At 44.9% G+C, this 17,103-nt stretch overlaps 1 protein-coding gene and 1 long non-coding RNA gene across 6 annotated transcripts; both read right to left on the bottom strand.

Moving 5' to 3' along the window:
* Nucleotides 1-2,901: 2,901 nt before the first annotated feature.
* On the bottom strand, nt 2,902-7,725 carry LOC147233635 (uncharacterized). The gene is made up of 3 exons (XR_015106303.1): nt 7,645-7,725; nt 3,384-3,604; nt 2,902-3,056 (listed from the first exon to the last, which is right to left on the bottom strand). It is a non-coding gene; the product is annotated as an uncharacterized LOC147233635 (long non-coding RNA).
* Nucleotides 7,726-12,331: 4,606 nt separating this feature from the next.
* LOC147233636 (mid1-interacting protein 1-B-like) lies at nt 12,332-16,072 on the bottom strand. 5 transcript variants are annotated; one of them, XR_015106302.1, is made up of 4 exons: nt 15,934-16,058; nt 13,999-14,562; nt 13,063-13,118; nt 12,332-12,981 (listed from the first exon to the last, which is right to left on the bottom strand). XR_015106302.1 is itself a non-coding variant. In XM_086148631.1 (3 exons), the coding sequence occupies exon 2, from the start codon at nt 14,427-14,429 to the stop codon at nt 14,025-14,027; it is 405 nt and encodes a 134-aa protein (XP_086004757.1). In that variant the 5' UTR covers nt 14,430-14,562; nt 15,934-16,058; the 3' UTR covers nt 12,332-12,981; nt 13,999-14,024. The 5 variants fall into 5 exon arrangements, 3 of the variants coding, with proteins under 3 accessions (XP_086004757.1, XP_086004756.1, XP_086004755.1); XR_015106301.1 differs by having other exon boundaries at nt 13,063-14,562; nt 15,934-16,072; XM_086148631.1 differs by lacking the exon at nt 13,063-13,118.
* Between the last annotated feature and the right edge of the window lie 1,031 nt (nt 16,073-17,103).

Below are 17,103 nucleotides of genomic sequence, written 5' to 3' on the forward strand. Positions count from 1 at the left end.
CCCTCTGCTTCCTTCCTTCCTTCCTTCCTTCCTTCCTTCCTTCCTTCTTTCCCACTCCTTCCTTCCTTCCTTCCTTCCTTCCTTCCCTTTGCTTTCTTCCTTCTTTCCCACTGCTTCCCTCCTTCCCTCCTTCCTTCCTTCCTTCCTTCCTTCCTTCCTTCCTTCCTTCCTTCCTTCCTTCCTTCCTTCCCTTTGCTTTCTTCCTTCTTTCCCACTGCTTCCCTCCTTCCTTCCTTCCTTTCTTTCTTTCCCACTCCTTCCTTCCTTCCTTCCTTCCTTCCCTTTGCTTTCTTCCTTCTTTCCCACTGCTTCCCTCCTTCCTTCCTTCCTTCCTTCCTTCCTTCCTTCCTTCCTCCCTCCCTCCCTCCCTCCCTCCCTCCCTCCCTTCCTTCCTTCCTTCCTTCCTTCCCTCCTTCCCTCCTTCCCTCCTTCCTTCTTTCCTTCCTTCCTTCCTTCCTTCCTTCCTTCCTTCCTTCCTTCCCTCCTTCCTTCTTTCCTTCCTTCCCTCTGCCTCCTTCCTTCCTTCCTTCCTCCCATCCTTCCTTCCTTCCTTCCTTCCTTCCTTCCTTCCTTCCTTCCTTCCTTCCTTCCCTTGGCTCCCCTGAGGACCCAGCATTGGTTGGACGCATCACGGACGATGATGAGGTGGAACCTCTGGAGAAAAGTGGAGAAAAGCACCTCTGCAGCCTCCTGAGGAAAACAAAGGAGATGATTGTGGACGTCATCAGCCTCCTCAGCTCCCTCCATCATCAGGACATTCTTAGGTCCGTCTTTTTATGAGCGCTATAATTTTCATCAGATATCACTGACAAAGATGTACAAGGCACATAAACAGATTTATGTATTTTTTCTTTGGCTCATTTTAAATCCATGAATAATTGAAATAATATGCATGTATGTAAATATGCAGTGTGCGCCCGGCTGTGTGTGACCGCGGTTATGGTTATGAGTTATCCGACAGCTTGAAGACAAACTTAAAACTAGCACAGCAGCCGGGAGAAACAAAAGAAAACAAAGGACTACCTGCACAGGACGGATTTAGCAGCGAGAAATTACCTTGGAATCAGAAGCGAAGCGGCGGCGGTGACGGAACAGCATCGAAAGCAAAACTGAAGCTGAAAGAAAAAGAAAATGACGGATCAGTGCAAAGGAAAAAAAAAGAAAAAAATGAGCGCTCGAGAAAGTAAAACAGTAAGTCAGAATTTATATTTAAGCGCCAAAACGCAACCCGGGTGTCCCGTGATTCTGGGGATTAAAACAATAACCATTTTGTGATTACGTGTAATCATGTATTGCAATTAAAAACAAGTGACATATAAGTCGGAGCGGGAGCAGGTAGAGGCTTGGAGACGTGCCGCCTCGCAGGAGAAGAACCCTGGAAGCGCTTTATGGAAGTGACAAAGCGCTCGTCTTCCTCGGGGATTCATGTTTAAGTCAAATGTGACTTTTAAAAGCGACCGCGAGCCAAACCTCAAACTCAAATATGTGTCATCGGGATGTAAAACCAGAGTTTCCCTTCTGGGATCAATTGTGACTTACATGGATCTGACACTCATGTATAATAAATACACGACATTAGCGCAGGAAGCATGATGTGTTTATCCACTAATTATCACTGTGTGTGTGTGTGTGTGTGTGTGTGTGTGTGTGTCTCATGGGACCACAACTGGAGCGAACGCTGCAGCGTCTTCCCCGCTCCGGGGCTCGTCTCCTGGCCGAGGAAGTAATTTGATTATCAGCAAGGAGAAGAAAGGTGAGTTTGTTTCGGCTGGTTGAGCCCACCTGGTCTGGAGCGCCGAGGTCACGCCGGGTCACAGACGCCACAACCGACCCCGGGAAGAAAAATACAACTGCATTATAATCCGTGTATGACCTTCATTTTCAACAGTTTGAAATATTAAATCAACCTTTATGACGACTGAAGTAAACTGCTATCAAGGCATATGTTTCAAAAAAAAAAAACGTTTTTATGCCCTTTAAGATAAAACACAATTCAATGACTGTAATACATCTAAATCATTTTAAAATGCATCTTTTTCCATCATATTTCATTGTAATACTACTACTAATAACAAGAATTATTATTATTATAGCAATTTAAAAAAACACATTTTTGTTGCTGTTGTTATCATCATCATCATTATTACCCATACCATCATTTCTTCTTATAATTGTTATCGTTTTATAATAATATTGTCGATATCCTTCTCATCATCATCGTCATTATTATTAATATTTTCAGTGAATTTGTGTCATTTTTCCGCTCATCCCTGATATTCGTCCACCAGGATTTTCAAATTAGAGTCGAGTGAAAGTGGAGGAAAAGGAGGCGTCTGTTCACAAGAAAACAGCGTTCATAATGTGAAGTCGCTTAAAAGACAAAATCAGGTCAAACCCGAGGTTGATGGCACGGGGTCATGTGATCTGATACAGCCACACCACCTTAGGTAAATGTGTGTGTGTGTGTGTGTGTGTGTGTGTGTGTAAGACTCAGAGAAGAGTGAGTGAATGTCTTCACAACTGTATAACAACAAGCTATGAGTGCGCGCATTTGTGTTTGTCGGTTTGTGTGTGTGTGTGTGTGTGTGTGTGTGTGTGTGTGCGCGTGTGTGTGTGTGTGTGCGTGTGTGTGCGCGTGTGTGTGTGTGAGTGTGTGTGCGTGTGTGTGTGTGCGTGTGTGTGTGTGTGTGTTTGTGTGTGGGTGCGCGGGTCCTCAGGGATGTCAAGAAGTGGGTCAGTTGCTCATTAGCATCCATGTAAACACACACGCACGCACGCACACTTACACACACACACACACACACACACACACACCGAACACACACCTCGGGCCTTTGGCTGCTATAATGAAAATCACACAGACTAATTAACGGTCTCTCTCTGTCTCTCAGTATGGGTGGGTGTGTGTATGTGTGTGTGTGTGTGTGTGTGTGTGTGTGTGTGTGTGTGTGTGTGTGTGTGTGTGTGTGTGTGTGAACCCATGTTGATACAGAATCTTCCATTGGATCTCACTTTCATTCTCAGGTTTTGTTTCGCTGCAGAATCATTGAATCCACCTGCGAACAAAAGGGATTTGTTATTTTTATCACCTCATCTATTTGTTTGTTTGTCTTCCTATTTATTGATTTTTTTTAAATGATCAAATATTTCACCTCAGTATAAGAATATATAATAAGAATAATTTCAATGAATTCAAATTCTCCACCTTTGCAAGACATGACATTACATTAAATTACATTACATGACATTACAAGAGGAGCATTCATTTCCTATGAGTAAATAGATGTAACATTTTAATAAGATAAAGTAGATAAAACCAAACATGCTTAGAATGACAGACGCAGGCTGCCACGCCCGGGTAGCGCTAGAAAGGCTGGGCTTACCTCTGGAAGCGAGGCAGTCGGCGCAGCGGCGAGGGCCTCACCTGCAGCCCAAAAGACTTCCATCTGACTTTCTCGCCATTTCGTCGGCCGAGCCGCCGTAAAGGTCCGGTAGCAGAGGGGAGGATTCGGAGAAACGGCTGTCGGGATGATGGAGCCCTTCGGCCGGACGTCGTGAACCGATGATGCGATCATTCTTGACCGGCGCCGTGACGACGGGCCGGCTGAAAGAACGCCAAGGACAGCCATCATCACCGGCGCTGTGACGGCAGTCAGGCTGGGAAAAGCTACGTTTGATGGCGAACTGTAGGTTTGATGAGCGGGCGACATTTGAAAATAACAAATACAGACCTATACTGGCACCCGTCAAAAAATATTTGGAGAGTTGAGAATATCATCTCTATTTGACTGAGCTAGATGTTTTTCTTTTTTTTTCCGCTTGCTATTGAGGAAATAAGTGAATTGCTAAATGAATGGTAGAAATAATTATACCTATAAAGAATATTGTATAATGTGTATCTTGTCATGAGGTTTTGTAAGAATGTGTGTGACTCTGTCAGGGAACTTGTTCTAATAAAGGTTCAAAAAAAAAAAAGAAAATGACAAATAACTGTGAAATTCTGAGGCCGTTCAATTCCGACAGAGAAGAAGACGACTTTAACGGTTTTAGTGACCGAGATCGCCATCAGCTGGAGGACGGAAAAAATGGATGGATTGTCTTATTTATTATAAATCTTTGTCGTTGCCGTGTTACAGACACTGTTTGGAAAAAAGCATTCCCAGCACATGGATATTACCGCTATGGATTTAATTAAAAGTAAATATCTCATTCTACAATGTGACAAGTGCGGCCTAAATAGCCACACATACATTTATTTAGTTATTTTTATTCAGGTGCGCTCAATGGTCTGGAATTCGGTATATTAAAATGCTGGAACATTAAAATTAATTTAAATATTTTAAATATATACATTTTTTTTTTTTTTTTACTTATTTTGTGAACATTTTCCAAAATGTTTTAAAATTTCGTACAACTGGAGAGAAAAACAAGATTGAATAAAATGTGCTGGCAGAGAAATAAATCCTTCTCATCTGTTATCGTGGGGAAGCGAAGGCCTCTTGCCGTTCTCGTGTTCTATCGCGAAATAAGTCAAAAAAAGGTTTGTGTGTAACTATCTCATGTTACAACCTGGACACCTGCGGCTTCTAGTCAAGATTTATTTTGTTATTTTTTGCCGGTGCGGCTTATATTCAGGTGCGCCCAATAGTCCAGAAAATACATAATATTGAATTCCTCTCACGTCTTTCTGGCACTTCCATCTCTCTGTTTAGAAGCATCTTTTGAAGACTCGTTTTAAACGTGCCGATATTTCAAGCTAATTTTACTAAAATCAGAAACAATTGATCCTCCATGCCGCGTTCACTGCGTCAAAATAAACAAAACAACAAAAAAAAACTGCTTAGATAACAACAGACATTGTTCTTCATTTCAACACAAAAATCTACACTGCAAGGCCTTTTTGCACAGCAGTCGAATTATTCGTCAACATCCTGCTCAGCTCTGCCTCTCACACCCCCGTCTCACCATCAGCGAATCCTTTCTTTACTCAAACCCCCGCCGAAAAAGCCGAGCCGGAGAACGGGACGATAAGTCTGCGGAGTCGATGCGAAGATTCGCTACAAAACCGCCAGAAATCAAACTCTCCTTATCACTCGAAGCCAGAGGCGGCTTTCAGTCGATGCAGAAAACCCTGCGGCCGTCAGCGGCGAGCTGGGGGTGAAGCGGCTCCGTGAGCCGTCGTCCAGGGTTAGGACTTTCCCAACAAGTCCTGAAAGTGAGCGCCAATCGAACAGCAGAGAAGGCAGAGCGTCGCCCGTCGTGTTTGATTTTTTTATCCGGGCGACCATTTTGATACCCTTTTGATTTCCTAGCATTCCTCGGAAACCAGTGGATCCGGTGTCCTAGGATCGGCTTTTCTACACGCGCATCATCCCGAGGCCTCGTCACGGCAGAGATCTCATGGATTTTAGAAGAGATAAATTCCTCCCGGCTGTCTTTTAAACGGCGTTGGGGCAGACCTGTTTCATTTGGCTTCTCATGTGGACGCGGAGGTTGAAAGCAGAGGTCGCTGCCGACGGCTCAGATCGGAGTTAACCGTGAAGAAGGACGTTCTCGTGCAAACTGACACAAATTGGTCACAAGACGTGTTGCCTCACAGAACGTTTCAGCGAATCACATCACTATTTAAGAGCTGCAGATTCATGAATAATAACAGATTTACACCGGACAGGAGGCAGAGCTGGAGGTGGCAGAGATGATGAGGTCCTCTTTGGGAGCGAAGGATCAGGACTGAGTCCGTCAGAGGGACGGCACGTGTTAGATGATCCGAAGATGAAGGCAAAGAGATTTATAGGAGCGAAAGAGGACATGAGGTTAGTTGGTGTGAGATGGTGGAAGACGATTCCATGCGGTGAACCCTGAGGGACAGAAGGTCCGTCTGACACCATGAGCGAGCTGTCCAGCAAGAACTGGGTTTTTTCTGAAGATTTCTTTTGGACAAAAACAGAAATCTAGACAAGCTCCTGGCTTTGGGCAGAGATGGCATCGGTGCGACAACAGTTCCAGATTCCACCTGGTCCGACTTCTGAGACGGAAACGGACAAGAACGTCTCACACACAAAGACTCGTGATCGTATTACGAAATAAACGCGACCTCGTCCGTAATCGATCCGCTTCGGCGATCGGATCAATCGATCGGCCCGCTCCGGCCACCTGTCAATCACAGGGCATCAAACTGGACTTCATCTTCCTGCTCGAGACCCGGTCTGCGTCCGATGGATCGGACAAAAGCGGAGATGATCGAACTAAAGGCAGAGCGAGGCCGTGCTGGAAAGATAGGAGAATGAATGAATGAATGAATGAATGAAGGACGGTCAAATATATTGCATTTCCTTAAATATCCACTCCTGCTCACTCACTCCAAGATCTTCTGACCACCAAGAGAAGGAAAACTAACCGTGCACATTTGTGCTCCAGTTAACGGTCAGGTCTTCTTACGGTTGCTAAGAGACAATATACAAGCTAATCCGCTAACCGTCCCACTTGACCTCTTCCTGCTCCCTTGCAACCTTCAACCTCACGTCTGAAGACAGCGAGCTTATTTTCGGGGCTCAAACATCTCAAGAATGCAGGGTGAAGCTCTTCCAAGCCGCTTGACATCACATGGATGACCAAAGGCTTCTCGCTGGGAGGCTGGAAGGCTAGAAGACCTGGTCCAGGTGCAGGAGCACCTCTGGAGGAGCGAAACTCACCTCGGCTTTTTGCAAAAATTGCTGAATGCTTTCTGAACGGAAGCCGGCGACACAAAGCCGATTCTCTCTTGTCATCTAGTGACAGAACACGAGAACTGCAAGAGGCCTTCGCTTCCCCGCGAGAACACAGTTCTTTTTGATTTAATCTTGTATTTCTCTCCATTTGCAGGATATTTTTAAAAACACGTTTGAAAATAAGGGACAAAAATGACGGTCCTCGTCCGTCAACGGATCCGAAAGGCGGTCCATGAAGAAGCCGTCTCCTCCAAGAGTGTGTGCCACGTCACTGCCTTGTACAATTTGGCGTGATGAATTTCAGTTGTTGAAAAACCCTTATAATCCTGGATCACAACAATGTTATTCCACATGAGATCTGGCGTGGATATCTTTGTTTAGCAAAGGAGGTCTTGTATTTTATTAATTTTATAACATGGATTTCAGATTAATTTGACAAGATTTTTTTTCTTCTTAGGCTAGAATTTGGCTATTTCATCACAAAAAAATGTTTCAAATACAGCAAAAAAAAAAAAAAATGCTAAAGAATGCTAAATTGCGATAATCAAATTAGAAAAAAAATGCGCGAAGTAGCGAAAGCCGAACCAGGAATAAGCTAGCCACAGGTGTCCACGTTGTAACATGAGATATTCAAGCTAACATCCACACATATGTACTGGAAATGCTTTTCCTTCTAAACAGTGTCTGCAACACGACTGATGAAAAAGATGAATAATAAATAAATTCAGCCTCAGAATTTCTCTGGTTTCATGGGTCCGACGTGACGAGGAAATGTTTTGGCGTCGTGAAGTTCGTTAGCCCCAAAAAATCCATAAATTAGCCGCATGGTTGACAAAGTAGCAACTTCTAATCCAGAAATAGTAATTAATTACTTAATTACTTAATAGTAATCTATAAAAGTAAATGAGTTATAATGAGAATTTGATAAGAAATATACCATACAATGGCGGCTCGGAGGCCCCAGTGGTCAGCGCCTCCATGGAGAAGGTCCCGGGTTCAAGCCTGGCATGGGTTTCTGTGTGGAGCCTCCATGTTCTCCCCGTGTTCTCCATGAGGTTCCTCCAATGTTCTCCAGTGTCCTCCTGCAGCCCGGAAACATGCAGGTTGTTACTCGAGACGGCGGGTCCGAGGTGAACCCGCCTCCGGTCCGCCAGCGCCCGGATCGGCTCCAGGACCCCGAGCGCAGGATCAGCTGCGTTAATAAACAAAGGAATATTTGCACAGTTTTAAGTTGCACGAATTCTTGGTTGTATCTTTTAACACAAAAGTGTTTAATTTATCTGTTGAAGACGTTTATTCTGAAACCTCTTTGGCCAATTAAACATATTTTTATTCTTTTAAGGTGCAAAAGGCGGAGCTGAGGTCAAGGAGCAGCACCCTTGAATGGGATCAGCGGTTTCCTGACGTCTCACGGCGGCGAAAACAAAAACATATAATTTCCATAATTTCCCTGCCACAGACTTTGACTGGTGTATTGATTCTACAGGAGAAACAAAATGACCGTCATTTTATTTTAATACAGACGCAAGATTTAATTTTCTTTTGTGGCCTTGAAGGTGACCAGCGCAGGGACGGCCAGGGGAGCAGGAGAATCGGGTGGACCTTCAGGTGGACCTTCAGAACAACTACTCAGTGATCAATGAACGGGCATCAGAAAGGTAAGAAGTAACGGAAACAAATGTATTTAAGGGGCGCTGAGATCTGGATGTAGTTTCTGAAAACAATCACTTGGAGGCAGCAACGCACTGCCAGAAGAATTGGAGTCTCGCCTTCAAAACCAGAAGGGGATGGAAAAAAAAAAAATTCAGCGTCTTTGGAAATAATCTCTATCATTTTATTTAATCTAAAAAAAAAAAAAAAAAAAAAAGCTATGAAAATAATTATAAAATAGTTGGTATTTAAGAGTAGAGGAGACAACACATTTGCTATAATGGCCCAAATGATTATAATTATTACATAAAATTATCATTGCTACATGGCTTCTCTGATCTTCTCCAGAACATCTACCATGTGTCGTCCCTCTGATGGACTCGTTCCTGATCCTCTCCATCCTGGTCGCTCCCAAAGAGAACCTCAACATCTTCATCTCTTCCAGCTCCAGCTGTGCCTCCTTGTCTTTTCTTCAATGCCACTGCCTCCAAACCAAACACCAGCGACGCTCTCATCACTTTTTCTACACCTTTCCTTTCATTCTGGCTGATATTCTTTTATATCTCACATCAACCCTGACACTTTTCTCCAGCCGTTCCAACCTGCTTGAACCTGTTTCTTCACCCACACTCTCCATTGCTCTGGACTGTTGACCCCAAGTACTTGAAATCCTCAACCAGCACTCTCTGGAGTCTCATAGTACTTTGGTTCCTCTCATTCAGACACAAATATTCTGTCTGGCTGCAACCAACCTTCATTCCTCTCCTTTCCAGAGCATACCTCCACCTCTCTAGATTTTCCTTAACCTGCTCCCTGCTCTCACTACGGATCACAATGTCATCTGCAATCATCAAGGTCCATGGAGATTCCCGTCTAACCTCATCTGTCAGCCTGCAAACAAGAAAGAGCTCAGAGCTGATCCCTGATGAAGTCCCACCTTCACCTTGAACTTCTCCGTCACACCGACAGCACGCCTCACCACTGTCTCACATCTAGCATACATGTCCTGCACCCGTCTAACATATGCCTCTGCCACTCCAGACTTCCCCATACAATACCATAGTTCCACTCTCTACACCCTCCTGTATGCTTTTTCTAGATCCTTTTTTTGAATCTACACAAAACCACATGTCGTTCTCTGCACTTCTCTATCAGCATTCTTAAAGTAAACAAAAATATTGCATCTGTAGTCCTCTTTTCTTGACAAGAAAGTGTTCCCGACCTCTCCTCTCGGTCTAGTTTCCACTACTCTTTCCAGCAAATTCATTCTATGACTCATCATAGTTTCTTTTATGACTAGTTAGGCTATTGTTGTTTAATTTCAGCTATCACCAAATAAACGTCAACACTATTGGTATTACTAGTGATAGACAACCCATCTATCCATCCATCTTCCAACACTTATCCAGGATCGGGTCCTGGAGGCAGCAGGCGAAGCAGGGAGGCCCAGACTTCCCTCTCCCTGTCCACTTTGTCCAGCTCCTCCAGGGGGATCTTGAGCTGATCCTGAGCCGAGACCAGCCCATAAACAGTCTCTCCAGCGGGTCCCGGGTCTTCACCAGGGCCTCCACCTGGTCTGACATGCCCGGAACACCTCCTGGAGGCGTCCAGGTGGCTAACCTAACCAGATGCCTGAAGTGGCGATTCTACTCTGTGTCCCACCCAGATGGACAAACTCCTCACTCTATCTCAGAGGGAAAGCCTGGACACCTTGCAGAGAAAACTCACTTCATCTGCTTGGATCTGCAACCTTGTCCTTTCTGTCACAACCCACAGCTTGTAACCACAGGTGAGGGCAGGAACTTAGATCGGCAGGTAAATTGAGAGCCTTGCCTTTTGGTTCAGCTCACTCTCGCCAGGACAGGCCGGTGCGCATCACTGCTGACACTGGGCGGATCCTCCCGTTCATCTCCTGTTCTGTCCTTCCCTCATTCGTGAACAAGACCCCGACATACTTGAACCTCTCCACTTGAGGCAGGACCTCCTCCCCCACCCGGAGTGGGCACCCATTTCCGTCTGAGAACTATGGTCTCGGATTTGGAGGTACTCCTCCTTGTCCTGGCCACTTCACATTCAGCTGCGAACCGTTCCGGCGAGAGCTGGAGATCATGGTCCGATGAGGCCAACAGAACCACATCATCAGCAAAAAGCAGAGACCTGATCGTGAGGTCACCAAATGGAATCCTCTCAGCACCTGGGCTGCATCTAGAACATCCTGTCCATAAAAGTTCTGAACAGAAGGGGTGACAAAGGACAGTTCAACCCTCACTGGACACCAGTCCGACTTGCAACCGGCAATGCAGATCATGATCTGGCACCGAGCATACAAGGAGCGAACGGCCCCCTATTCCAGGGGTCAATACTGCTAGAGCACCCCAACAGGATTCCCCAAGGGACACGGTCGAATGCCTTCTCCAGGTCCACAGAACACATGTAGACTGGTTGGGCAAACTCCCATGTGCCCTCAAGGACCCTGCCAAGGGTGCGGAGCTGGTCCACGGTTCCACAGCCAGGACCAAAACCACAGTGCTCCTCCTGGATCCGAGGTTCAGTGACCCCTTGGAGCCTCCTCTCCAGCTCCCCTGAGACTTTTCCTTGGAGGCTGACTTTTCCTTGGAGGTCACGTTCCATGAGTAGAGCCAGCTTCTGCAGCTGTGGATTGGACCGCCAAGGTTCCCCTCTCTGGTCACCGACGGTTCACATCGCACCCGACACCCATGGCCCCTCCTATGGGTGATTAGACCAATGTCGGCCTTTCTGGTCGAACCCCATGGGTGCAGGCCTGGCCACCAGGCGTTCGGCATCCAGCTCCGTCCCTGGGCCTGGCTTCGAGGAGGGGTCCCAGTGACCACGTCCAGGCAGAGGCAAACCAGCTCCATTAGTCTTTTGCTTCATTGGGGTCTTCTTGAGCCAGGCTTTGTCTGGTCCCTCACCCAGGACCTGTTTGCCTTGGGTGACCCTACCAGGGGCATAAACAACAACATAGCTCCTTGGATTACAGAACACACAAACCCCACCACTGCGATAAGGGGGCTCCTCAAGGAGGGGCCTCCTTATCCTGATGAAAAATCATACAAGTCTATCCCAACCTTCAAACCCCCTGTTACCATCTTCATCAAACTCCCCTCTCACGCTTTCTGCCCCAACTGGTCCAGACAGAAGAGCTGGAGCCACGATGAGCTTGGATCCATCCTGGGTTTCTGAACCAGTAAGACAGTTTAGTGCTTGCTCATGGGGGAATGTGGGTTCCAGACAAAATTGATTTATATTGATCAAATTTCAAAAGATTAATTCAGCAATAATTCACATCACTAAAAAAAAATTGAAAACCTTTCATTATATGGAATATTCAAAAATTTTTATCTATATTAATCAAATATTTCTTTAAATGAATAAACTGGTAACTCTCTTTCCAGATAGTGCTCAACATTTGAGGTTTGAACAAATTAAGCCAGTTAGCGACCCAACAGAGGTCTCACTCTGATTCAATTTGATCCAATTTTTCAGTTTGACCTCAAAATACCTTGATTTACTTCGTTGACCCTTAGAAACCCTTCGGTGAGGACATCTAAAGTCTGTCCTTCACACACACACATACATACATATATATATATATATATATATTTACTGCTTCTGTCAGGCTAAACTTGTACTTTTATTACATCTTGACAAACTCTCTAAAAGCAGAAGCTGCACTCGGAGTGAATAAACAGCTTTGGTGTGTATGTGTGTGTGTGTGTGTGCGAGTGTGTTATCAAAAAAAACAAACCGGTGGACACCTGATCCCTCCAACAGTTGCTGTTTATCGGCCCTGGATGTCCGCTTGGCTCCTGCAGTCAAGACTTTTCTGTAAAGGACGTCAACACAAACATGAACACCACGAAAAATGCTTCTTATATTTAGACAGTATTACAAACCTTTTAACTGAACGGGGGAAATACAACGAAAACAAAAGGGAAAAATGTCAGCGGAGCTCTTTACATTAAGTTTTTATTAATTGTTTCAACATCTCCATTTATCTTCTGTTATGGAAACACAAATCAGATAAGCAAATGCAAATAATATTAAGAGTGAAAACAATACAAAGAACGTAAAAAAAAAAAAACAAATCCATCAATCTCACCATCATCACTATGAGCAGATTAAACTTTAAATATTGACGGTCAAAAACCAACAAACCATTACAAATAAGTTATTATTATATTCTTAATGATTCAAATGATCGATGAAAGCATGTTTTTTTTTTTTTGCCCAATTCTGGTTCAACATACTTCATCTTCACTTCACCCACGCTAACATTTGGACGCTCATTTTTTTGGCCTCATGTTTGAAAGTGTGACTTATTTGGGAAGTTCTTATCCTTGTAAGGGTTTCCCCCTTTTTCTACCTTCATATCCTGAGAAGATCAAAAAACATCTGGACTTAAAAAGCGCCTGCTGTATTTCCTGTTTGTCCCAGATGTTTGCAGCGGCGTCCAGAGGTCTGAGGTCAACACTCTCCAATGACTTGGCACAAAGCAAAAGACCAGACAAGATATTCAGTGTCCCGGTAACCCTGATGGCGGCTGAATCCCCGCTCTCCGCTGTTCCTGGAACAGCAAGGTCCTCGCTTATCTAGCAGAGAACTTCACAAACAATACAAGGACGTTAGTAATAAATCCTGCACCCTGACTAGCTGTCACTTGAGGGTTCTGTATTATTGTCACCTTAGACCTGTCGGAACACAGAATCCTTTCAGCTTCTTTCTTTCGAGGTGAAAATGCTGAATCATTTCACAGAGACAAATGAAAATAAAACATATTAATAGATACTTTGCCATTTAATGAACTTAAAGAGACTTTACAGTGACGCGATGAAATAAACTAGATACATTCAGTGCCTTGTAAACGCAGTCTAACATGCCTACCCAAAGAACACCTAGCCAAACACCAAAATAAGATCGAGTGCAGAATGGAGCATTAAGCAGAAACGGGAGTTTGTTTTTTTTACAAACTGCTGAATTATTTTCATTAGCATTTCAAATGTTAATAGTCTGGTTGACCCGACCCCCCCGCTCAGTACACGGACGGTGGGTATTTTTTTACACCTTTACAATGAAATCCTTTGGACACTTCAGTTTTGGTTGTTATATTGCTATGGTATTGGACTGCTGACACCACCATGGTGCGCATCAGGACACGAGGATCATGTCGACTTCTCAACTGAAAATGATTTCTCTCTCACTCAATTTGAATCCATTATAAAACAAATTTTTCAGAACTGAAAATCTACTTTGAGGAGGGATTAGAAAAAAAACAACAAAAAACGCACTGAGTCAACAACTCAGTGGTCCGCTTAACCTTTGGCTGTTTGTGTCAGTTTACGTACGCCTTTTTTTTTAATAATTGCTTAGTCAAATATTAAGATGCAAAGTTAGAATGAAACTCATCTTTTTAGCATTTATATTACATTACATTTGTTTTAATTATTCAGAATTATTGAAAATTAAGATGCCGCTTCTGTCACCGGGCCAGATCTGTTTCTTTCGTTGGGCAGCTGCAGGCATGAGACGGTTTCAGTCAAACAAGTGTGACGTTCAAAGACTGACATTGAAAGACAATGTGTTGTTTTTTTTTGCAGCGATCCGTCTGTCAAGCTGTCACCTGCTGTCATCATACGGTGCCATCTGTCAGTTCCTGTACCCGATCTCCTGCTGGTAGCGGCTGGTCAGAGTGTCGGCGCGACGTGTCAGCTTGGCCAGGACAGCGTGGAGTCCGTTCAGGTGGAAGTGGAACTGCTTCTCCAGGTCTTCGTCCTCCGCCTCGCCCCCCGCCTTGTCCCGCCGCCGCTCGTCCGCAGAGGGCACGCTGCTCTCCATATGGTTGCGGATGGACTTGAGCAGCACGTACGAACCGTACATGTCCTGTGGCAGCAAGGGGGTGGCGTCGGCGGCGGGCTGGCGTTCGTCCAGCGGGACGTCCCTCAGCAGGCTGGGGACCAGCACCGTCTGGTCCATGTTGTTGACGGCGCCGATGAAGCGGCTCATGGCACTGAAGAGGGAGTTCTTCTGGGCGTGAGAGTCAGACATCTGCATCTTGGCCAGCTAAAGTTAGCCGCTAATGCTGCTCACGGGATTAGCTTCCTGAGCTGGAAGCAAGCTGCTATAATTAACCCCGGACATGCATGAGACAACGAGGGAGATGAAGATGGGAGACCTGAAAGACAAGCTGCAAAGAGAAAGAAACATTATTTAGAGGTTTTAAAAAAATTGTTCTATGGGGGGGGGGGGGGGGGGGGTGATGTCACAAAGGATGGGCAGGAGACACATGATGTCACGGGGTTTGATCATTGCACGATAACGTCTTCTAGGTAGAGGACAAGGTTATAAAGACGGGGGCAAGAAAACAGACCTTATGATGGAAGAAGACAAGAAACACAAAGGGACGTGTTAAATAACCAACTATCATCTTAATATGCACTTATGCAATGATCCTGCTATTACTCGTCGCAGCCACTTAATTATGGATCATATGATAATTGGCAGGCACAAACTACCAAGACTGAAAATGTTATGATCAGACAAAAATACACTTTGTAATTATAACTGTGGTTCCAACAGATGAGGCTTGACATTTAAAAAGGAAAAATCCTTTTTTAGTAATCAATTTCATAGTAACGGCAGGAGGGAGGTTAAACAACGGTTTTATTTAGGATTGCCTTTTCCATGGTTTGGAAACAAGAGCTTATTGTACAAAAATATGATTTAAAAGCATTCAAAGGCTTCAGGGCAGGAATCAGTGACGGTGTATATTACGCAACAGATTGAACAGATTAGATTTTAAAAGGTAACATTGAACAGTGGAGATTTTTGTTTCAACACACATTCATGAAAGAAAAGGTAATAACATAATTTCCAAATCAACCTTTTTTCACCTTTGGGTAGTGAGCTGAAACCGGAGAGAAGATTACCTTAGCATTAGCGCCAAGCTAATTTTAGGTGCTAATAGTTGTGATGCTAATTAACGCTAACGGTAAACGGCATCCTTAGTCACCCAAAGACGAGTAGCTAAAGCATCCATTATCGGACGGCTTGGCTGGCTTCCCGGTCGAGTCAGCAACTACTCGTGTGTTCCTTCAACACATAGAGGATAATTCATAGATGCTTATCGTTCAAACTTAACTTGATTTCTGCCTAAAAGAGCGAAGGCTAACTACAAAAGATACCATTGCGGTCGTGTCCATCGGTTCATGGCGAGAGCAGGGTGAACCTTGCAGTAACGTGCCGGAGGCGAGAGAGCGCAGGAAATAGAGCGGAAATTTCACGCCGTCCGAAAACGGAAGCAATCCACGCCTAAAAGCGAAAAAGTTATCACGTCCTTGTGATCTGCCGGTAATAAAAGCTAACCGGCATCGAGCAAGACTCAACGAGCCGGTTCCCGGTAGATGGAAGAGGAAAATCCCCCACAATGCTAGGATACGCCATGTGACTTTAACATATCACTTATCGTCCGCTATCAAGAGCCGGTTCTTTGTTTTCCGATGGCGACGTTTGACTCGCCGCAGTTCGCTCGGACGGAAAGGACATCCGCAGAACTCACCGAAAACAGCGGGTCGTGTCGGGATTGTGCCGGTCTTGTGTCCTGGTCGCGTCGGTGCTGCGGTAGCGCCTTCCGTGGCCGTCGGTTCCTGCCTCCGGGAGCGTTAGCATCCCGCACGGCCGAACCTCCGCACGCAGCCAATCACAGGCCGGCAATGGCCGTGACGTCACACAGGAACGTTATGGTGAAAATTCCACCGCAAAACAACAAACAAAATCCACTGTGAAAGTAAAAGAAATAAAATATGCAAAACATTGAAATACACTTTTCTATCCACGTGAATTCTACGTACATTGAAAACGGATAAAAATGTCAAGAAATTGTCTATTTGGTTATTGTGGAGGCTCTCGGCCATTCAGGTCTTGATGAATTCTGAGAAATGCCATAAGAGGACTTTATTTGATGTGGAAATGATCCCAAAAAGAAAGAATATTTCTAATATTATTTATTCACCCCTCATCTGACATGCTTCTTCACTTCAGAACTGAAGCCTCTGGGATGAGGGGTGAAATGTCTTCAAGTGAAGAAATTCTTTTTTTTATAACTACTCAAATATCCAGCATTATTTTCATTCTGCATGTTATCCACTGAGGTCAAATTAAAATGTATCACTGAATCGATTCGATCCGAAATCATCTGCAGTCAGGGGTGCCGGGAGGCCGTTCTTGGGCGAGGCTCATCCTGGACCAGTCGCCAGTTGATCCCAGAACCTCTAACACCCTGCCGAGAGTAGGTCGGCAGCGTTGGCCAGGTCGCTGGTCATCTTATCCTCCGGGCTTCCTGCTGAATTCTTCCCTCCTGTTCCGCGAGGCCGTCTCTCTCCTGCGAGCTGCAATTATTCCCTCCCTCGCAGTCGTTCCTACGGCTTTGAGCCGTTTCCATACCGACCGGAAACCCTCTGCAGCCGACCTCCACTGAGAGGCACGCCGACCTTTCCCCCCGCGGTCCTCCAAACGTCCTGGTGGTATTTTGCTCAGTTTCTTTCGAAGGCTTAATCGCATCCTCCGCCCCCCATGGGACCGTACCCCATGGGTTGTTATTTAAGCTATTGACCTACATTTCACAAATCATTAAAACTCAAAACACAATTCACTGAATATAATCAGGAGCATGAGCGTCAAAAATATAGAAGTAAATGAGTAAACATAAGTCAGTACAATTTTATTTCTA

This window comes from Fistularia commersonii, chromosome 6, assembly GCF_037954325.1.
Source record: "Fistularia commersonii isolate RoL2024-O1a breed Wild chromosome 6, RoL_Fcom_v1.0, whole genome shotgun sequence".
NCBI classification, from domain to species: Eukaryota; Metazoa; Chordata; class Actinopteri; order Syngnathiformes; family Fistulariidae; genus Fistularia; species Fistularia commersonii.

Excerpts from the sequence above, each read along its gene's own strand:
- LOC147233636 (XM_086148629.1), bottom strand. The coding sequence starts at position 14,429 with ATGCAGATGTCTGACTCTCACGCCCAGAAGAACTCCCTCTTCAGTGCC.